The 24,698-nt window shown below is 45.4% G+C and overlaps 2 protein-coding genes across 3 annotated transcripts; both read left to right on the plus strand.

Moving 5' to 3' along the window:
• The first annotated feature begins 596 nt into the window (after positions 1-596).
• Positions 597-15,569, plus strand: LOC128240403 (mucin-4-like). The gene is made up of 7 exons (XM_052957039.1): positions 597-1,190; positions 5,400-5,830; positions 6,095-6,284; positions 6,574-7,148; positions 7,581-8,078; positions 8,371-11,799; positions 12,092-15,569. Exons 1-7 carry the CDS (start codon positions 597-599, stop codon positions 15,567-15,569), a joined length of 9,195 nt encoding a protein of 3,064 aa, XP_052812999.1.
• Positions 15,570-18,596: 3,027 nt separating this feature from the next.
• LOC128241672 (uncharacterized) lies at positions 18,597-24,300 on the plus strand. Of its 2 annotated transcripts, none has more exons than XM_052958704.1 (5): positions 18,597-18,733; positions 21,548-21,706; positions 22,184-22,454; positions 22,994-23,150; positions 23,623-24,300. In XM_052958704.1, the coding sequence occupies exons 2-5, from the start codon at positions 21,552-21,554 to the stop codon at positions 23,703-23,705; spliced, it is 666 nt and encodes a 221-aa protein (XP_052814664.1). In that variant the 5' UTR covers positions 18,597-18,733; positions 21,548-21,551; the 3' UTR covers positions 23,706-24,300. The 2 variants fall into 2 exon arrangements, with proteins under 2 accessions (XP_052814664.1, XP_052814665.1); XM_052958705.1 differs by having other exon boundaries at positions 22,187-22,454.
• Positions 24,301-24,698: the final 398 nt, after the last annotated feature.

The raw sequence follows: 24,698 nt of genomic DNA on the forward strand, positions 1-24,698 counted from the left end.
TGACTATCGCTCACTCGCAGCTCTGACACTCGGGACTTCCCGCCGAATTTCCGTAATCCGGCGAAAAGTGGGTTGTAAATCCCAGAAAGGAAGGCCCCCTCGTCCCGGTTCATAACTCCCCCCTCAGTTTTGATGCAGATAGCCTCCTTCGTTTTTCGCACTCTCCAGTCTGATTCTCTCTCTATTACGCGTGCCCCCTCCCAGTCTATTTCATGATTATTTATGTTCTGGTGATCTGTGATTGCACTTTTTTCTATTGTCGATTCTGATTGTTTTCTAGTTGCTCTAGTAAATGCCTTATTTGAGTTTGTTTCACAATCTTTTTTGTGTTCATTCAATACCTGAATTTTTCATCCCACCACCCATTACAGCACAAGCTGAGCGTGGTCAGAACTCTATTAGACAGGTGCTACAACCTCGTCACCGAAACTGAAGATAGAGATAAAGAGGAAGAACATGTAAAACAAGCTTTAGGCCAGTGTGGGTACCCTGATTGGACAATAAAGAGGGTTAAGACCGAGATTTTGAAAAGAAAAAATGAAAACAAGGACAAGAAAAAAGTGAAACATACAGATAGAGACAATAAATCTAAAGGGATGGTGGTTATTCCGTATGTGAAAGGGCTATCTGAAGCAGTGAGCCGGGTGTTTAATAAACATCGAGTCGCCACGGCCATGCGCCCACATCAGACACTACGCAACATCTTAGTGCACCCCAAGGACAAACAGGAAACAACAGAGAAAGCAGAAGTAATTTACAAAATACCTTGTAAAAATTGTGATAAAGTCTACGTGGGAGAATCGGGGCGAAAATTTGGAATAAGACTGAATGAACACAAAAAAGATTGTGAAACAAACTCAAATAAGGCATTTACTAGAGCAACTAGAAAACAATCAGAATCGACAATAGAAAAAAGTGCAATCACAGATCACCAGAACATAAATAATCATGAAATAGACTGGGAGGGGGCACGCGTAATAGAGAGAGAATCAGACTGGGGAGTGCGAAAAACGAAGGAGGCTATCTGCATCAAAACTGAGGTGGCAGTTATGAACCGGGACGAGGGGGCCTTCCTTTCTGGGATTTACAACCCACTTTTCGCCGGATTACGGAAATTCGGCGGGAAGTCCCGAGTGTCAGAGCTGCGAGTGAGCGATAGTCAGGCCAGTAGCTCTGATGATGTCCACAGCGTTGGACGAAAATTTCAGCTTTAAAAAGTAAGTGTAGTGTTTGAAGAATATGTTATCAATCTATTGGATTTACCTACACAATGAACTCATTCAAGAATTATACCTATTATTTAAGGAGATAAACACAATATAGGTGTTTACAGTCTGCCAATGTAATGCGTTTGAAACATTATTTCTCATAAAATTCCTAGACGCCTTGATATGGCAAAAATAAGTCGGTTACTTTTCATATAGGCAGTCAACATGATCTAACTTAGTTGCGTACGTAACACAATAGGTCAAACTATACATTTGTTATCGTATGGGAAATATTACAAGCGATCGTAGCGGGAACAAAAACTACATTAAAGTAAAAATTAAGATTTTTCGAATGCAAACTGGTGTAACGGTCCGCTGTTGGCGGCGGATGTGCGTTAGTACAACTGTAACTGTCCGCTGTAGGCGGTGGATGTGCGTTCATAGTATAAAATTCCGTTATAGACGAAAGTAGGTTCATAGTGCGTATGTTTACTTGGTTGGTTATATGCAAATAAGCAAAGCCTGGGCTCCGTGTAGATTAAGAATTTACTGTAAATAAAGACCAGTGGACCCCTTTAGGGTCGAGCATGCTTTTACTGAAGGGATCTGTTGGTGTTTGTTGACGTCGCACGTAACACTGGAATGAATTATTGACATCAGGCTGTTGTATTTCGCTTTAGGTTTGAGATGATAGCTCGGGGCATTGAACGCGTACGAGAATAAGAAGACTGGAATATGTTTTACTAAGAAACACTGCAAGAAAGCAACATACCAATTCCATTTCATTGTAATCTATTACTGAAAGGTACTACACGCATTTCATGATAATGGCTTGTTTATTGAAGATCCCAATATTGTTTTAATCATAAACCATATTTATGTTAAAGACGTACTTCTTGGTTTCGTTGAAAACTGATTCATACTTTGTTTTAATTATAATTCATTTAAATTATTTTTCAAACTGCTAACCACATTGCTTTCCAAGACCACAGGCGGCGGTATCGGTAAACATGGATGTTTTTTTTTATATAATGATAAACATTATATATTGTATTTGACCATATAGACCGATACTGCCACTACTAGCCGTGACAAGACATGTACTGTAGATTTCATTCTTGTAAATAATTGAACCTCAAAAATAGATAAAAAATATGTTATAATTTAAGATATTTGCTGTTATATTTGACACACACAAGAGTTTCTATCGTGGAAGGACTTATCCGTACTCTGATATACGTTGATTTAAACATGAAGTGCAAATACTTGGTAATTGTTGAATATTTATGAAACAAATAAAAATTTGTTAAGACCTTATATCAAAGAAAAGATAAACGAAAATAAAAAAAAGTTCTTACTGTGATGCTGACACTGATGTCCATAATATCCAGAGTGACAGTGACATGTCTGTTGTCCGTTAACTTCGGAGCAGTCGCCATGGTGATTACAATATTGACTATCACATGTATTTGCGGTATGGATTTGTCCATGGAAATTCGACTGGGATCCGGTCACTAAACGAGAGATGTAGTTATACATTGTATCAGATTATAAAGTTCCGGAATGTTTCAAAATTGTAGACATAAAAACGTATTCATAAGTTGCTTGACAGCACGACTGCATGTATGTTGTCTGGTATTATCCTGTCCTTCAGAGTTACCAAATTGATGTAGTGATAAAAAGAACCTTGGTTGTTGATTTATCACATATCTAAAAAACTATCAACTATCAAAATTGTTAAATATTGTATAGTAGGACTAATAAGTGGCTCGAAAAATGTTTCCATTCCGTAGTCACTGACAGATTAAATGCCGTTACCCAAATATATATATTGATAACCAAATTTGATGTTTTTTTTGAGAACGTATTAACGTCAACCATTCGCAATGAGCGAGAGTCAGGATTTAGGTATACTCACAAGATTTGTGTGCAGTTACTGTTTTGACCAGTATTGTTAAGCTAGCCATGGAATAAGTAAGGTGCGTACATTTTCATTGCAATATATCACCGTTCCGTTTTGATTTGAAAATAAATGCATACATTAAAACAAAACGATTAAAACTCCAAATATGCGCGATGATATTAAATGAGCTACATCTTTTGTTCTTACCCGGTACTGTCCAGTGAACCCTGTGTCACATGTTCATAGAGGGAATGGGGAGTGGTCAGTGTAATGACAGAAAAGTGAGCTACATAGTTTGTTCTTACCCTGTGTGCCGCAGTACTGTCCAGTGTACCCTGGGTTACATGTGCACAGAAAGTGTGGGTAATGGTTAATATCTTTGCAGTGTCCATGACTTCCACAAGGAAGACCCAGGCAAAAGTCTGTGGATAAATGATGTGTATAATAATGGCATTTACAATTATAAAACGCATCTTCCAAATCAAGAGCCACTTCTTAATGGATAATGCGGTATACAGTTCTTCATGGAGCATTTCTTAATAAAGCATGTGTTTGGCATTTCATAATGAAACATGTTGTCGATACTTTTTCCTGGAGCATTATGTATAGCTTTATGTATAAAGAATAATAATTCAATATTGAGACGAGGTATCTTACCAATAAGCTCGCAGTGGTCTCCAGCGTAATTTCGATGACAGTGACACTTGACAACGCCATATACTACGTAACAATCCCCATTGCCGCTACACATGTTTTGTTGACACTCTATATACAAATTAATTCTTTATTAACAATCTGTATCAAACACAAGGATTTTATCGAACGTTAAAATAACCTACATGTAAGCGTATGATATGTTTAAAAAGATTGCTTTAATCATGATGCAAACTCAAATGAATTCAACCGTATTTTGCATAGGCATAATTTCCATTCTTGAAATAATATTGTGCCGAAATGTTTATAAAATGTACAAGTTTTAGTTTATTATATCTCACGTGCTGTACAGTATTCTGGAAAAGCAACGCCATTTAGCTATATATCTTGATTCTATTAAGATGTTGCGTTTCTTGTGCATGGGGGTAAAGAATGTGACACGTGAAGCCAACTCCATACAGCAATTGAAGGGTTTATCCGCCAGGTCAATATGTATGCTGCTTTATTATATTTGAAATCTTTTGTTTACAAGTGCATTAGTCGAACTGAATATTGCCTTCATGCAATTGCTTTGTACCTATTCGTATGACTACAGCATTTGTCTATATGTACAACTTTTGGTTGCGTTAAGTTTTCGCTTAGTTCCTTAGACTAAATAACGAGTGACATATGTTAGTTGTTAACTTTTATTGATGATTGTGTTTATCGAAAACACAACAACAACTACGACAGGTTCTACAGGCCTTAGCCCATCTATTCACGCATATTACACATTGCCTTTTCGCCCTGCCCAAAATCCACCACACCGCAGTCCTCCCATATCGCTACAACGCACTAGCCCCACATGTCCGCGCCACCACATCGCCATATCGCAGTTTCCCATATCGCCCTACCGCACTGCTTCAATACACATGTCCCCTCATCCCCCACATCGCTTAAAAGCAATGTTCCTATTTATCCAACATACCCCTACATCGTCCCAACGCAGTGCTCCTACATCGCCTAATAGCAGTGACCCAATATCACCCAATCACAAAGTTCTTACATCGCCCCAACGCATATGTCCCCTTATAACCCCATTATGTTTCACCGCAGTGCTCAAACATACTCACCATACCCTTTCATCGCCAAACGCATGCCCCCCCCCCCACACACACCACACATCTCCCACATCCCCTGTCGTAGTGCTACCACCTCGCTCCAATGCAGTTCCCCACTTCGTCAAACCTCAATGCTCCTTCCAGTCCCCATCGCGCTGGTCCCCACATCGTCCCCCCGCAATGCTTCCACATTACCCTACCGTTCTGTATCCACATCTACCGATCGCAGTGCCAAACATCGCCCAGTCCCAGTGTTCAAACAAATCCCAACTGCAGTGGTTTCACTTAACTCCACCGCAGGGTGCGCCTACATTACCCAATCGCACAGGCCAAACATCGATCCTCCACATTTCACAAAAACCGCTCATTCTCAAATCACCGCAATATCAGTCCTCCCACATCACTCCACTGCAGTCCTCCCTCACAACTTCACTGCAGTCCTCCAACACCACTCCACTGCAGTGCTCCCAAACCACTCCACTGCACTCCTCCAACACCACTCCACTGCAGTCGTCCCACACCACTCCATTGTAGTCCTCCGACATCACTCCACTGCAGAGCTCCCACACCATTCTACTGCAGTTACCCAACACCACTCTGCTGCACTGGTCCCACACCACTCCACTGCAGACCTACCACACCACTCTACTGCAGTCCTCCCTCACCACTCCACTGCAGTCCTCCCAAACAACTCCACTGCAGTCCTTCCATGTCACACCACTGCAGACCTCCCAAATAGCTCCACTGCATTCCTCCCAAACCACTCAACTGCAGTGCTCCCACAACACTCCACTTCAGTCCTCCCTTACAATTCCACTGCAGTGCTCCAACACCATTCCACTGCAGTTCTCCCACACCACTCCACTGCAGTCCTCCCACACAACTCAACTGCAGTCCTTCCACACCACTCTGCTGCAGTCCTCCAACATCACTCCACTGCAGTGCTCCCAAACCGCCCATCCACAGTGCTAAAACGCCACTTCACCGCAGATAGCACACACCACTCCACTGCCGTCCTCCGATATCACTCAACTGCCGTCCTCATAAATCTCCCCGCCGCATTCCTCACACATCACTCCACTGCAATCCACCCACACCACTCCACTGCAGTGCTCCCACATCACACCACTGCAGTCCTCCAAAATCGCCCGCGGCAGTCCACAAACATCACCACACTGCAATCCTCCGACACCACTCCACTACAGTGCTCCCAAATCACACCACTGCAGTCCTCCAAAATCGCCCGCGGCAGTCCTCAAACATCACTCCACTGCAATCCTCCCACATCACTCCATTGTAGTCCTCCCTCATCACTCCACTGCCGTCCTCCCAAATCGCCCCGGCGCAGTGCTCAAACCCCACTTCACCGCAGTCCTCCAACACCACTCCACTGCAGTCCTCCGATATCACTCCACTGCAGTGCTCCATGATCGCCCCGCCGCATTCCTCCCACATCACTCAACTGCAATCCTCCCACACCACTCCACTGCAGTCCTCCCACATCACTCCACTGCAGTCCTCCCACATCACTCCTTTGCAATCTTCTCACATCACTCCACTGCAGTCCTCCCACATCTCTCCACTGCAGTCCTCTCACATCACTCCACTGCAGTCATCTCACATCACTCCACTGCAGTCCTACCACATCACTCCATTGTAATCCTCCCACATCACTCCACTGCATTCCTCCTACACCTCTCCACTGCAGTCCTCCCACATCACCCAACGGCAGTCTTCCCACATCACTCCACTGCAATCCTCCAACATCACTCCACTGCAGTCCTCCCACATCACTCCACTGCAGTCCTCCCACACCACTCCACTGCAGTCCTCTCACATCACTCCACTGCAGTCCTCACACATCACCCCACTGCAGTCCTCCCAAATCACTCCACTGCAGTCCTCCAACATCACTCCACTGCAGTCCTCCCACATCACTCCACTGCAGTCCTCTCACATCACTCCACTGCAGTCCTCTCACATCACTCCACTGCAGTCCTCCCAAATCACTCCACTGCAATCCTCCCACATCACTTCACTGCAATCCTCCCATATCACTCCACTGCAGTCCTCTCACATCACTCCACTGCAGTCCTCCCACACCACTCCACTGCAGTCCTCTCACATCACTCCACTGCAGTGCTCCAACACCATTCCACTGCAGTTCTCCCACATCACTCCACTGCTGTCCTCCCACACAACTCAACTGCAGTCCTTCCACACCACTCTACTGCAGTCCTCCAACATCACTCCACTGCAGTGCTCCCAAACCGCCCATCCACAGTGCTAAAACGCCACTTCACCACATATAGCACACACCACTCCACTGTAGTCCTCCGATATCACTCAACTGCCGTTCTCCTAAATCTCCCCGCCGCATTCCTCCAACATCACTCCACTGCAATCCTTCCACACCACTCCACTGCAGTGCTCCCACATCACACCACTGCCGTCCTCCAAAATCGCCCGCGGCAGTCCTCAAACATCACTCCACTGCAATCCTCCCACATTACTCCATTGTAGTCCTCCCTCATCACTCCACTGCCGCCCTCCCAAATCGCCCCGGCGCAGTGCTCAAACCCCACTTCACCGGAGTCCTCCAAAACCACTCCACTGCAGTCCTCCGATATCACTCCACTTCATTGCTCCATGATCGTCCCGCCGCATTCCTCCCACATTACTCAACTGCAAACATCCCACACCACTCCACTGCAGTGCTCCCACATCACTCCACTGCAGTCCTCCAAAATCGCCCGCGGCAGTCCTCCAACATCACTCCACTGCAATCCTCCCACACCACTTCAACGCAGTCCTCCCACACAATTCCACAACAGTACTCCAAACCACTCTACTGCAGTGCTCCCATATCACTCCACTGCAGTGCTCCCACATCACTCCTCTGCAGTGCTCCCACATCACTCCACTGCAATGCTCCCACATCACTCCACTGCAGTGCTCCCACATCACTCCACTGCAATCCTCCCACATCACTCCACTGCAGTCCTCTCACAACTCTCCACTGCAGTCCTCCCACATCACTCAACTGCAATCCTCCCACATCACTCCATTGCAGTGCTCCCACATCACTCCACTGCAGTCCACCCACATCACTCCACTGCAGTCCTCCCACATCTCTCCACTGCAGTCATCCCACATCACTCCACTGCAGTGCTCCCATACCACTCCACTGCAACCCTCCCACATCACTCCATTGTAGTCCTCCCACATCTCTCCACTGCAGTCCTCACACATTACCCCACTGCACTCCTCCCACATCACTCCTCTGCAGTCCTCCCACATCACTCCACTGCAGTCCTCCCACATCACTCAACGGCAGTCTTCCCACATTACTCCACTGCACTCCTCTCACACCACTCCTCTGCAGTCCTCCCACATCACTCCATTGCAATCCTCCAACATAACTCAACTGCAATCCTCCAACATCACTCCATTTCAATCATCCCACATAACTCAACTGCAATCCTCCCACATCACTTCACTGCAGTCCTCCCACATCACTCCACTGCAGTCCTCCCACATCACTCCTTTGCAATCCTCTCACATCACTCCACTGCAGTCCTCCCACATCTCTCCACTGCAGTCCTCTCACATCACTCCACTGCAGTCCTCTCACATCACTCCAATGCAGTCCTACCACATCACTCTATTGCAATCCTCCCACATCACTCCACTGCATTCCTCCTACATCTCTCCACTGCAGTCCTCCCACATCACCCAACGGCAGTCTTCCCACATCACTCCACTGCATTCCTCCCACATCACTCCACTGCATTCCTCTCACATCACTCCACTGCATTCCTCTCACATCACTCAACTGCAGTCCTCCCACATCACTCCACTACAGTCCTCCTACATCTCTACACAGCAGTCCTCCCACATCACTCCATTACAGTGCTCCCACACCACTCCTCTGCAATCCTCCCACATCACTCCACTGCAGTCCTCCCACATCACTCAACGGCAGTCTTCCCACATCACTCCACTGCAACCCTCCAACACCACTCCTCTGCAGTCCTCCCACACCACTCCTCGGCCGTCCTCTCACATCTTTTAACTGCAGTCCTCCCACATCACTCCACTGCAGTCCTCCCACACCACTCCTCTGCAGTCCTCTCACATCTTTAAACTGCAGTCCTCCCACACCACCCCTCTGCAGTCCTCCCACACCACTCCTCTGCAGTCGTCTCACATCACTCCACTGCACTCCTCCCACACCACCCCTCTGCAGTCCTCTCACATCTCTCAACTGCAATCCCCCCCACACCACTCTTCTGCAGTCCTATCACATCTCTCAACTGCAATCCTCCCACACCACTCCTCTGCAGTCCTCTCACACCACTCCTCTGCAGTCCTCCCACATCACTCCAATGCAGTGCTCCCACACCACTCCACTGCACTCCTCCCACACCACTCTTCTGCAGTCCTCTCACATCTCTCAACTGCAGTGCTCCCACTCCACTCCACTGCACTACTCCCACACCACTCCACTGCAGTCATCCAACATCACTCCTCTGCAGTCCTCTCACATCTCTCAACTGCAGTCCTCCCACATCACTCCACTGCAGTGCTCCCACACCACTCCACTGCACTCCTTCCACACCACTCCTCTGCAGTCCTCTCACATCTCTCAACTGCAGTGCTCCCACACCACTCCACTGCACTCCTCGCACACCACTCCACTGCACTCCTCCCACACCACTCCTCTGCAGTCCTCCCACATCACTCCACTGCAGTGCTCCCACACCACTCCACTGCACTCCTCCCACACCACCCCACTGCAGTCCTCCCACATCACTCCTCTGCAGTCCTCTCACATCTCTCAACTGCAGTCCTCCCACTTCACTCCACTGCAGTCCTCCCACACCACTCCTCGGCAGTCCTCTCACATCTCTCAACTGCAGTCCTCCCACTCCACTCCTCTGCAGTCCTCCCACACCACTCCTCTGCAGTCCTCTCACATCTCTCAACTGCATTCCTCCCACATCACTCCACTGCAATCCTCCCACATCACTCCACTGCAATCCTCCCACATCACTCCACTGCACTCCTCCCACACCACTCCTCTGCAATCCTCCCACACCACTCCTCTGCAATCCTCCCACATCACTCAACTGCAGTCCTCCGACATCACTCTTCTGCTGTGCTCCCACATCACTCCACTACAGTGCTCCCACACCAGTCCACTGCAGTTCTCCCACACCACTCTTCTGCAGTCCTCCCAAATCACACCACTGCAGTGCTCCCACATCACTCCACTGCAGTTCTCCCACATCATTCCTCTTCTGTGCTCCCACATCACTCCACTACAGTGCTCGCACACCACTCCACTGCAGTTCTCCCACACCACTCCACTGCAGTCCTCTCACATCACTCCATTACAGTCCTCCCACATCTCTTCACTGCAGTCCTCCCAAATCATACCACTGCAGTCCTCCCACATCACTCCACTGCAATCCTCCCACACCACTCCACTGCAGTCCTCTCACATCATTCCACTGCAGTCCTCCCACATCTCTCCACTTCAGTCCTCCCAAATCCAACCACTGCAATCCTCCCACATCACTCCTCTGCGTTCCTCCTACATCACTCCACTGAAGTCCTCTTACATCACTCCACTGCAGTCCTCCCACGTCACTCCACTGCAGTCCTCCCACATCACTCCTCTGCAGTTCTCCCACTTCACTCCATTGCAGCCCTCCCACATCACTCATCTGCTGTGCTCCCAAATCACTCCACTACAGTGCTCCCACACCACTCCACTACAGTGCTCCCACACCATTCCATTGCAGTCCTCCCAGATCACTCCACTGAAGTCCTCCCACATCACTCCTCCGCAGTCCTCTCACATCTCTCCACTGCAGTCCTCCCACATCACTCGTCAGCAGTCCCACCAAATCTCTCCACTGAAGTTCTCCCACATCACTCCTCCGCAGTCCTCTCACATACCTCCACTGCAGTCCTCCCTCATCACTCGTCCGCAGTCCTCTCACAACTTTTCACTGCAGTCCTCCCACATCACTAGTCTGCAGTCCTCACACATCTCTCCACTGAAGTCCTACCACATCACTTGTCCGCAGTCCTCCGACATCACTCGTCCGCAGTCCTCTCACATCTCTCCACTGAAGTCCTCCCACATCACTCGTCCGCAGTCCTCCCACATCACTCCTCCGCAGTCCTCCCACAACACTCCTCCGCAGTCCTCTCACATATCTCCACTGAAGTCCTCCCACATCTCTCGTCCGCAATCCTCTCACATCTCTCCACTGAAGTCCTCCCACATCACTCGTCCGCTGTCCTCTCACATCTGTCCACTAAAGTCCTCCCACATCACTCGTCCGCAGTCCTCCCACATCACTCCACTGCAGTCCTCCCACATCACTCCACTGAAGTCCTCCCACATCACTCAACTGCAGTCCTCCCACATCAATCGTCCACAGTCCTCCCACATCACTCCACTGCAGTCCTCCCACATCACACAACCGCAAACCTCCCACATCACTCGTCCGCAGTCCTCCCACATCACTCGTCCGCATTCCTCTCACATCTCTCCACTGCAGTCCTCCCACATCACTCCACTGCAGTCCTCCCACATCACTCCACTGCAGTCCTCCCACATCACTCCACTGCAGTGCTCCCACATCACTCCACTGCAGTGCTCCCACATCACTCCACTGCAATCCTCCCACATCACTCCACTGCAGTCCTCTCACAACTCTCCACTGCAGTCCTCCCACATCACTCAACTGCAATCCTCCCACATCACTCCATTGCAGTGCTCCCACATCACTCCACTGCAGTCCACCCACATCACTCCACTGCAGTCCTCCCACATCTCTCCACTGCAGTCATCCCACATCACTCCACTGCAGTGCTCCCATACCACTCCACTGCAACCCTCCCACATCACTCCATTGTAGTCCTCCCACATCTCTCCACTGCAGTCCTCACACATTACCCCACTGCACTCCTTCCACATCACTCCTCTGCAGTCCTCCCACATCACTCCACTGCAGTCCTCCCACATCACTCAACGGCAGTCTTCCCACATTACTCCACTGCACTCCTCTCACACCACTCCTCTGCAGTCCTCCCACATCACTCCATTGCAATCCTCCAACATAACTCAACTGCAATCCTCCCACATCACTCCATTGCAATCCTCCCACATAACTCAACTGCAATCCTCCCACATCACTCCACTGCAGTCCTCCCACATCACTCCACTGCAGTCCTCCCACATCACTCCTTTGCAATCCTCTCACATCACTCCACTGCAGTCCTCCCACATCTCTCCACTGCAGTCCTCTCACATCACTCCACTGCAGTCCTCTCACATCACTCCAATGCAGTCCTACCACATCACTCCATTGCAATCCTCCCACATCACTCCACTGCATTCCTCCTACATCTCTCCACTGCAGTCCTCCCACATCACCCAACGGCAGTCTTCCCACATCACTCCACTGCAATCCTCCCACATCACTCCACTGCATTCCTCTCACATCACTCCACTGCATTCCTCTCACATCACTCCACTGCAGTCCTCCCACATCACTCCACTACAGTCCTCCTACATCTCTCCACAGCAGTCCTCCCACATCACTCCATTACAGTGCTCCCACACCACTCCTCTGCAATCCTCCCACATCACTCCACTGCAGTCCTCCCACATCACTCAACGGCAGTCTTCCCACATCACTCCACTGCAATCCTCCCACACCACTCCTCTGCAGTCCTCCCACACAACTCCTCGGCCGTCCTCTCACATCTTTCAACTGCAGTCCTCCCACATCACTCCACTGCAGTCCTCCCACACCACTCCTCTGCAGTCCTCTCACATCTTTAAACTGCAGTCCTCCCACACCACCCCTCTGCAGTCCTCCCACACCACTCCTCTGCAGTCGTCTCACATCACTCCACTGCACTCCTCCCACACCACCCCTCTGCAGTCCTCTCACATCTCTCAACTGCAATCCCCCCACACCACTCTTCTGCAGTCCTCTCACATCTCTCAACTGCAATCCTCCCACACCACTCCTCTGCAGTCCTCCCACACCACTCCTCTGCAGTCCTCCCACACCACTCCTCTGCAGTCCTCCCACATCACTCCACTGCACTCCTCCCACACCACTCCACTGCACTCCTCCCACACCACTCTTCTGCAGTCCTCTCACATCTCTCAACTGCAGTGCTCCCACTCCACTCCACTGCACTACTCCCACACCACTCCACTGCAGTCATCCAACATCACTCCTCTGCAGTCCTCTCACATCTCTCAACTGCAGTCCTCCCACATCACTCCACTGCAGTGCTCCCACACCACTCCACTGCACTCCTTCCACACCACTCCTCTGCAGTCCTCTCACATCTCTCAACTGCAGTGCTCCCACACCACTCCACTGCACTCCTCGCACACCACTCCACTGCACTCCTCCCACACCACTCCTCTGCAGTCCTCCCACATCACTCCACTGCAGTGCTCCCACACCACTCCACTGCACTCCTCCCACACCACCCCACTGCAGTCCTCCCACATCACTCCTCTGCAGTCCTCTCACATCTCTCAACTGCAGTCCTCCCACTTCACTCCACTGCAGTCCCCCCACACCACTCCTCGGCAGTCCTCTCACATCTCTCAACTGCAGTCCTCCCACTCCACTCCTGCAGTCCTCCCACACCACTCCTCTGCAGTCCTCTCACATCTCTCAACTGCAATCCTCCCACATCACTCCACTGCAATCCTCCCACATCACTCCACTGCAATCCTCCCACATCACTCCACTGCAATCCTCCCACACCACTCCTCTGCAATCCTCCCACATCACTCAACTGCAGTCCTCCGACATCACTCTTCTGCTGTGCTCCCACATCACTCCACTACAGTGCTCCCACACCAGTCCACTGCAGTTCTCCCACACCACTCTTCTGCAGTCCTCCCAAATCACACCACTGCAGTGCTCCCACATCACTCCACTGCAGTTCTCCCACATCATTCCTCTTCTGTGCTCCCACATCACTCCACTACAGTGCTCGCACACCACTCCACTGCAGTTCTCCCACACCACTCCACTGCAGTCCTCTCACATCACTCCATTACAGTCCTCCCACATCTCTTCACTGCAGTCCTCCCAAATCATACCACTGCAGTCCTCCCACATCACTCCACTGCAATCCTCCCACACCACTCCACTGCAGTCCTCTCACATCATTCCACTGCAGTCCTCCCACATCTCTCCACTGCAGTCCTCCCAAATCCAACCACTGCAATCCTCCCACATCACTCCTCTGCGTTCCTCCTACATCACTCCACTGAAGTCCTCTTACATCACTCCACTGCAGTCCTCCCACGTCACTCCACTACAGTCCTCCCACATCACTCCTCTGCAGTTCTCCCACTTCACTCCATTGCAGCCCTCCCACATCACTCATCTGCTGTGCTCCCACATCACTCCACTACAGTGCTCCCACACCACTCCACTACAGTGCTCCCACACCATTCCATTGCAGTCCTCCCAGATCACTCCACTGAAGTCCTCCCACATCACTCCTCCGCAGTCCTCTCACATCTCTCCACTGCAGTCCTCCCACATCACTCGTCAGCAGTCCCACCAAATCTCTCCACTGAAGTTCTCACACATCACTCCTCTGCAGTCCTCTCACATCCCTCCACTGCAGTCCTCCCACATCACTCGTCCGCAGTCCTCTCACATCTTTTCACTGCAGTCCTCCCACATCACTAGTCTGCAGTCCTCACACATCTCTCCACTGAAGTCCTACCACATCACTTGTCCGCAGTCCTCCGACATCACTCGTCCGCAGTCCTCTCACATCTCTCCACTGAAGTCCTCCCACATCACTCGTCCGCAGTCCTCCCACATCACTCCTCTGCCGTCCTCCCACAACACTCCTCCGCAGTCCTCTCACATATCTCCACTGAAGTCCTCCCACATCTCTCGTCCGCAATCCTCTCACATCTCTCCACTGAAGTCCTCCCACATCACTCGTCCGCTGTCCTCTCACATCTGTCCACTGAAGTCCTCCCACATCACTCGTCCGCAGTCCTCCCACATCACTCCACTGCAGTCCTCCCACATCACTCCACTGAAGTCCTCCCACATCACTCAACTGCAGTCCTCCCACATCAATCGTCCACAGTCCTCCCACATCACTCCACTGCAGTCCTCCCACATCACACCACCGCAGTCCTCCCACATCACTCTTCCGCAGTCCTCCCACATCACTCGTCCGCATTCCTCTCACATCTCTCCACTGCAGTCCTCCCACATCACTCCACTGCAGTCCTCCCACATCACTCCACTGCAGTCCTCCCACATCACTCCACTGCAGTGCTCCCACATCACTCCACTGCAGTCCTCCTACATCACTCCACTGCAGTCCTCCCACATCACTCCACTGCAATGCTCCCACAACACTCCACTGCAGTTCTCACACATCACTGCAATGCAGCCCTCTCACATATCTCCACTGCAGTCCTCCAAAACCACTCCACTGCATTGCTCCAACACCACTCCACTGCAGTGCTCCCACACCACTCCACTTCAGTCCTCCTACACAACTCCACTGCAGTGCTCTAACATCACTCCACTGCGGCCCTCCCACACCACACCACTACGGTCCTCCCTCACAACTCAACTGCAGTCCTCCCACTCCACACCACTGTAGTCCTCCCACATCACTCCACTGCAGTGCTCAAAAAATTTCCCCGCCGCTGTGCCCGAACACCACTTCACCGCAGTCTTCCCACATCACTCCATTGCAGTCCTCCCACATCACTCCTCTGCAGTCCTCCCACATAACTCCTCTGCAGTCCTCTGATATCACTCCACTGCCATCCTCTCAAATTGCCCTGCCGCAGTGCGCATACACCACTTCACCGCGGTCCCCCCATATCACTCCACTGCAGTCCTCCTTCATCACTCCACTGCCGTCCTCGCAAATCGCCCCTCCGCGGTGCTTATACACCATTTCACCGCGGTCCTCCCATACCACTCCACTGCAGTCCTCCGATATCCTTCCACTGCAGTGCTCCCAAATCGCCCACGCCGCAGTCCTTCCACATTCCGCTGCAGTGCTCCCAAATGGCCCCACTGCAGTCCTCCCACATCACTCCACTGCAGTGCTCCAAAATGCTTCAAACCGCCGCAGTGCTCCCATATCGCCCCGTTGCAGCGCTCCCCCATCGCTACGTTGCAGTGTTTTCACATCGCCCCGTTGCAGTGCTCCCACATCACCCTACCGCAGTGATCCCACACTAACCCAGCGAAGTGCTCCCACATCAACCCACGGAAGTGTTCCCAGATCAACCCACCGTAGTGTTCCTAAATCGCCCCACCGCAGCGCGCCCTCTTCGCCCCACCATAGAGCTTCAACAGCTCCCAACTGTATTGTTCCTACATCCCTCCACTGCTATGATCCACTATATACCACATACTCTACATACATCCACATCACCCCACCGCAGTGTGCTCCCACATAGTCCCATCGCAGTGTTCAAAGATTGCTCGACGGCACTTCCCCAGTTCCTCCCGTCTGCCCACATACACCCGCTTTGCCCCACCGCAGTGTACCAATATATTCCATATACCCCACATACCCAAAAATCGCCCAACTGCAGTGTTCTCCTACATTGCTCAACCGAATTGTTTTTTTTCATCCCCCCTCAACGCAGTGCTCCCATAAATATGACATACTCCCAAATCGCACCACCGCAGTACCCCCATATATTCCACATATCCCACATACTCCAATATCGCCCCACTGCAGTGACCCCACAATCGATGTATTAAGCACATTCTCAATTTGAACGTCAACCTTGTTAATTCATGTTGAATTTACAATTTATAAGATGTTTTTATATTTTCACTCTATGCTTTGATGGTACACGCCAAAGATGAATCAAGCACAAATTAATTAAAACAGTGATAGGATTAAGAATCCTTTTTTAATTTGGCCATTATAGCAGAATTTCAATATCTAAAAAGTGCATTAAGTTATGTAAGGAACTTACGGTTATTGCAGAATTAGGGGCTGAGGTACGTTCAGTCTGTTTTAAGTTTTGTTTTATCAAGTACATGGTTTAGAAAGAAATACCCACGAGTATCCAACAAGTAGCTTTCGGTTGTCTGCCATATCAGGAAAACGGAGAGAATAAAAAACAATCCTGAAAATATTCATTGGTTAAAAATGACTAGGGACTTTTACGATACAAAGTGGGTTGATCAGGCGAATTAAGTTTTAAAATGTTTCGAGGTGCAATCTGTTAAAATAGAAAATTATATATTCTTTTAAACATGTTTGTGTTTGTAATGGAGTTAAGCGAATTTAACGAAATAATGTGGTTTCAGGGAGAAGCTGAAAATCCGTTTGCATTTTTACTTTCATGACTACGTTACGTTATGAATATATTGTTGTGTTAATATTATCCACACTTTTCATTCAACAATAAGGTGTTGTGATAGTTCTTCAATTAAGAAAAATATTCAATAAAATTGTGAAAAAAGTGTCTTAGATTCTTTCAGGATAACAAAAATTAAATGTATTTCCTTAAATAGCAACAATCACCACAAAGCCTTAATACAGTGTTCGTCTCCTGGTCATGATCCACCTAAATTCTAAATCACTGTACATGTTACTGTATCATTCTAATGATGATAATTTTGTTCCATTTTTATTCTTAATTTTAAAACTTTATCTTATGTCATATAAGGTCACAACGTATTCTAGTAAAATGATTATACGTAAAATAGGTGCGATCATAAGCGAAATAAATGTGAGACGATAACTCACCTGCCATTGTCCAAGCTCTCAAAGGAACTATCCGTAAATCTCTGAACGCATGTTGTGACTTTCTTATCAGTTTACATATTTGGCCAGACGTTATATATATCGTTACTGACATGCACTATTCTAAATTAGTAAAATGAGTGCATTGTGACTTGAGTTTTTACAGCTGAAAAGTTTAGAAATTAGAAGGAAAGTACGAATTATGTTATAAAGATTATAAGTATTTTCCATGACCGGGAATGTAAGATCGGTTCATCCCAACCCGAGCGTCCGGTGTTTTGCGAATATTTGGAATTTATTATCCCGGGTGGGAGAAAAATGAGACAAGCATTATCGTGGCAATGAAAAAACAAATAGTTAAACGTGCATGGACCATGCTCTGTCTGGGTCCTTTATGACGTAAGACCCTAAACTTTAAATATTACATGTACTGTTTCAAGTTTAACGGACAACAGCGAGAATGAAAATGTTACATATGGTACAGCACAACAGATATCATTTTTCTACAAATGCTTTGTACACGCATCGAATAAAAAACGTTTTACATAAAAGAAGTGTTCTTTAAGACTTCCTTAATATTGTTTCTTCTTCTTTGAGGTAAGAAGACGTCCAAGAACAAACACTTAACTTATATTAGTTCGTGTTAAAAACATAAGGAAATTGTTCAAAACCTGTATACACTTAATACTAAAACACCAATCAGTTTTTGCCACGGACAGAAAATTTCAAACACGAAGGAAATTCTTGATAAAAAGTAAATGATTGTAATTGCCTTTAGACACGATTTTAATAATTAATGGTCATTTCATGTAGTGGAGTACGCGATCTCTATTTTAACCTCTTAAAAAACTATTCAAATCTCTTGAGAAACGTGAAGACACCTATTTGCGAAAACTACTTAATAATGTGATATTAAACCAACTTCCGGTAAGACTCTCGACATCAGTGGTTGTTAAAGCCTATAAATACGGCTGCTTATTCCATTGCTGCGTACCACTCGCATTTCTAAGACTTGTCGTTTGGTGAAAGCTCACGTGTAAAAGGTATGTTGTTGTTATTGTTTAAAATCTTGTCTATTTAGCATAAATTGACTTACTCATGTTCATTGAGACAAATCTTATGTATTATAAAGCATACAAGATGGAAATATAATACATTGGTTTACTATTAAACATGTACGGGTTTTTTCACGTGCTCCGCGGTATCGTTAATATACATTTTAGATTGACTGTTAAATCGTTATTTGTTTGTATAGTTAATTAGACACGAGTTCATAATCATACACTTTCTTAGAATGATTGAGAGAACTGCTGTGCATCTTAATCATACTTTACTTGTCGCATCTATTACCGAACGTTAACAGTATTTAGAATGTGCCGTTTATTGTAGAATTTCGCAAAATCGCACCATAATTCATGCGGTCATAACGTCTATCGTAATGATGTCTTCACGTCCATGCCCTGAGCTCGCTGACGTTTGATTTGGAAGTGATAGCAGGCTAAAATTTAAACCAAAAATATCAGTGCAAACTATCAAATTGTTATTTCATAGTTTAAAACAAAACAAATAGTTAATGTAAGTTAAACAGACTAGCAAACTCACATACTATTTGGCTAAATGTCATATATACGAGTATAAGATGACATGCGACATGAAGCATAAGGCTATATCGGAGCACAAATTTGGCAATTTTCGCGGATCAGGCCCAAATTTCTCGAAACTTCTCAAATGCCTTATAACAGGATTAAGCTAAGCTTACTATTTTTGTGTTCCTATAATTTGCGTATTTTTTTAAGAGTGTTTATACTTCAGATAAGAATAATCGTTATGATAATCACAATAAACCATTTATCATTAATTAAAATCGAATTCAAGCATGTATTTTGATTTATTGAAATGAGCTACTTCATCCCGTTAAGGTTAAGAAAATTCGAGAAATTGGAGGCGGTACTTGTACGGCAGCTGAACGTCAGCATATTGCTAAGAACATTAGTACATCGTCAAGACATCGGCGAAAAACGCCAGACGACGGTATAAATTTTTGAGCATGCTCCAAAATGTCTGCCGTTACACTGCCGGAGCAAGTAACGGAACTACATTGGCAGTAAAACGGCGGTACTTTGTTAAAGATGATTAAGTGCTCCCAAATAAGAATTACCAAAAATAATACGATCGTTTTGATATACCAGAAAGGATGAATAAACGTTGAAAACAATGCTCAAAAATTAATGCCGATGCACAACCGCGGCCATGTGATCGTCACCAATCGCAGGCATGAATTTATGATTACGATGTTTTTATTATAGTTTAAAACCATTTTGGAAGTGTCTTGTAAACAAAAAAAAAAACGCTGTCATTCTGAAAAAAGCATTTTCAAGTGTAAATATTTAAGTCATCTTATAAGTAAATCTTATTTTAAGTAATAGTTTGATGACATAAAGCAACATTTTAACAAGATTAAGAATGGGCGAATTGAAGGTAGCGAATGAGCCATCCTTAATCATGAAAATATTATGTAAGGTCATCTAAATATCTTAGAATACTTCCTCATTGGCTGACACAGAAGTATTTATCGGATGAGAATGCGTTAGGCGGACCTTTAAATGCCAGCGAACGTTAAAACTCTTAATGATTACCCTAGTACTTAATGAGTGCCTATCTGCAATTTCATTGGCTGAAAATGAAGGCTGTATTTTTATAATATAATTAAAAAAAAAATGTAATTACTTGCTCATACAATCAAAATAGGTCTTGTTAAGTGAGTAAAGAAGTTGATTCTTAAAGCTGAGGGAAAATCGATGCAATGCTTCGACTATATCGAAATTGTTTAATTTGCTATTTGGTAATTCAGTTACTAAATTGGCTGAGTTATAGAAATAAAAAATCGTTTCTGGTTTACAAATAGATTGAATTTATATTTAATAAAATGTTTTGCTCAATTTTTGTTTGCAGATATAACGATTTGAAAGTATCTATAAAATTATCAAAACAGCCTTCACATTACTTTTGCAATCGTATTTATAAATAATTGCGTGTTTGCGGTATCCGGCCAATTAATAAACAAATAATTCTCCGACATCGTCAATAACCATTAAGTTTTATTTTGATGTGTGGTGACCCATTCTGGTATCATTAAAATGCTGATTATACATTTATATTCTTAATGACCAAAAGTAAATCATACATTGAGCTTCTAAATTTTGTATAGTTGCTCGTTATTTCAAATTTAAACTGAGATGCGACTTTTAGTTGAAACTTGCTATGTCGAACTCCTTTATCTCGAAGTATTACCCGAGGCCCGGCGACTTTGACATAGCAAATGTTGAGTGTGAATGACATTCTTCGTAATCTTTTAAAGCTACAATAATTTTGTTATAACATATAAGTATAGGTATTGTTAACAAACTGCTTATCAAATTTCATGGAGAAAATGTTACTAAAAATTAGAAAATATAATCAATCAAAGTTGTGTATTCACAATTTATTGTTTTAATACAGTCAAAACTCGCTATATCGAAGTCATTTGGACTTCGGGAAATACTTCGAGATAACGATGATTTCTATATAACCGTATTACCAAAGAAATCGTAAAACTAAACCCAATACATTTAAAGAAAAATCGACATAACCAGAACATCGAGAAAATAGCGTTCGTCATAGCAACTTTCGACTGTATGTTCATAATAGACTGGAAGACAGGAAATAACGTAACATCTGCTGAAATAGCAGTAATCGAATGCACTCCGGTGTTAAGCCAGGGCCATGAACAGGGGCTTATCAGCAAGGGACTAACACACCGAATAAGTTTACCTCAAGCGTTACGTGAACTTTGTTGATACAGAAATCTCATGTTATAGGACCATGGGGAATAAGCTGTTGTACCTGCTGCTGGTGACTGTTATGTGCCTTACGCGAGGAGTTGTTGGTGGGAATGATGATGGTCGTGTGGGATTGCGCCATAATATAACTTTTGAAAGAAACGAACATGGTACTAGCGCAGGGCTGAACCTTGATAGGTAAGTAGGAAAACGTCTGATATTAAAAAAAACGTAGACGCCTGCATGAAGTACGCGGTACGCTAGAGTCTAATAACTGTACGGTATGCCGCATGCATGTTTTTTTGCACTCGTTTATGTCTCATGGATACAATTTACTTCCATCACATTATGTCTACAATTCCAATGGAAACATAAAGATCAGCTTGTGATACATGGCTTCAAGAAAAAGAATAGAATACCCCAAAATCACAACGTTCGCAAGCAATGCAGACTTTCACACTTTAAGACATTAGATTGCAATAATTCCTTGCGATGTACTGTCGAAATGCTATGTTTTCGGTATTCAATCTTGCGTTCGTTAAGATTATGTGTATGAAGGGGTATCTATCAAGGGAATCTAATGGTAGAGTCTTTTTTGCGTCTTTGTTGAACCCTGCTGTGTTATACTGTTGATAAAATTGGTTCATTTTACAAATAAAGTTTCCGTTCTTTTAGAAGGTGGCTCAGCGGCTACAGAGCAAGCGTTGGAGGCACAGCACATACTAGCGGGTACTGGGAAAGGAGATTAGGAATAGGTAGGGATACGCCTAACGGACTGAGCTGGAATGTGGGCAGCACCACGAATAGCAGGGGCTATTCCAGGTACGAGGGCGACCTGAGTAGGACGTATGACAATGGGCGGTACGGCATCCACGGACATGTGGACTCTTATGGCGGTGTTGGTATCCGTGGATCGTGGTCACATAGGTGGCGACGATCTGTCAAGGCAAGTCTTGGGCCGTTTATATAAAGAATGTTATTCGTAACTTCCAAAGTCCAAAGCACCACTGACTACATAATTATTATTATTTTTACTTGTGTTCACTTTTAATACTGACTAAAGTTCAATTCACTCAGATATATTGCAAAACAATACTATTATGACACTGAGATCAATCACATTTACGATAAAATCAACTTATATTTGTATTGAAACGTATAACAAAGATTATGTTAAACATAAAACATGCCACAGATGTTCACTGCATTACGCGATTAATATGGTCTTAATTTGATGAGAATATCTTAAACAATTTGTTTATAGACAAATTAAATTTCCTAGTTTATTTTTAATAACTTGAACTCGTTAAAATACATGTATCATTGAAACCAGAGTACTTTTATATCCATGGGACCTGTGTTGTTTATTACTTATTTTCGATACATCAAAGTTCCTCAGCTCTTTGATTTCATGTAACATGTCCAATGCATGTTGTTATATTCACTTGGTTGATATACATAAATTATTTCTTTCAAAATATATAGGCTCAAAGGTTCAACGTGACGCTTATGGCTGATCCCTGTGATTTCGACTTCTACGACCACGACAAAGATGGCGGAATATCTAAGAAAGAGATGGCGACCATATTCGGAGACGAGGCGGGCGCTGAAAGGCTATTTGATGCTTTGGACAGAGAATCGGGTAAGGTATTAAACTAGGGCATATGGTAAAATGACACATGCAATAAATAGGGTATTGATAATGATGATGATGATGATGATGATGATGATGATGATGATGATGATGATGATGATGATGATGATTTATATATAATGTTTAATGTAACATACAGTCCAACCCCGTTGGCTCGAACTCGATTGATTCGACTTTCTCGTTGGTTACGCTTGGCTCGATTTCCTAGTTTGCTCGATCCGGATGTAAAGAATCGATTTTTTTTCTACTGAATGTAAGCATTCTCGCTTGGCTCGAATTTTCGAGGCTCGAGGTATTTTCGCCGTTCCCTGGGAATTCGAGCCATCGGGATCGATTGTATTAACATCTATGTGTCAAATGCCTTATTGAACGACCTTTGGGTATACTAATGAATCTATAATATTTTGAGATGCTAAACACTTTGGAAGTATGTTTCATAAGGTACCAACTTCTCTTTCAGTTGATGGGGTGATCGTTAGGGAGGAATTCGCGTTTGCTCCGAAGGTCATCAACAACTGCTTCCAGGACAGTGAAGAAGAGTAGCACGCAACGACTTACTCTCACAGATTGACAGTTTTCACTTTTATTTTATGTGTTGTCTCGGAATCAGATGATTTTGTCAATACACATGTACATTCAAATTAGTCATATAAGGTATCTCACTAATGAACATTCCTCAATTGTTTGGAAAACTGCCAAAACATTCTGATCTTTTGTCAGCCAAGTCTTATATCACTGATATCCAGACAGTAACGCAAAAATGGCTCATTCTCAGACAAAAGATAAAAAAAGATATCGAAACGGTCAATCTGTGAGAGTGCAGCTTTAAAAACCGTAGTCAACGTGTTCCTAAAATACAGCCAATTATAGCTTCACAAGTATATGCTAGTGTATAAGAATGACACATTCCGTATTAACACATTTTACAGAATTAGTGTATATATAAAAAAACATATGTCAATGATTTGTTTCAAAATTAAATTAGATGAAATAAATGAAATCCTTACATAAACGCTGGATTTTATGTTTAAAAAAAGTGAACATGCAGTTTTGTTTTACTTTTATTTTGTTTTATGAAATTCAATTTTTAGCATGACCAAATGTTATTGAATAATTTTCTGAATAAAAATGAAGCTATTTTCTTGTTGTTAATCGTTGTATCCTTAATTCTCGGGTTAAGTAATAATTGGCTATGCCCTATCAGATATGGCTTCAGTAATCGTGAACCATTATGTGAACCATATTGTGGATAGGAATGCTTGAAGGATACTAAAACATGACGTCGCACGCGCTTTTTGGTGAAACGTACAAAATGCGCTTTTATAGTATGATTTTTCACAAAAAATGCAATTTAACGTATGCAAGAAAACATATCAATCATGTGTTTCTGTTCTGGGTAGAAAATTGGGACCCTCGGGCACGCTGCGTATCCGGTAACGCAGGTGCCCTCAGGTCGGATTTTCCTACCCGGAGCGGAAACACATGATTGATATTATTAATCTGGGGTCGGAGAAAACTTGGGCTTGCATTATCGTG

This window comes from Mya arenaria, chromosome 7, assembly GCF_026914265.1.
Source record: "Mya arenaria isolate MELC-2E11 chromosome 7, ASM2691426v1".
Taxonomy (NCBI): domain Eukaryota; kingdom Metazoa; phylum Mollusca; class Bivalvia; order Myida; family Myidae; genus Mya; species Mya arenaria.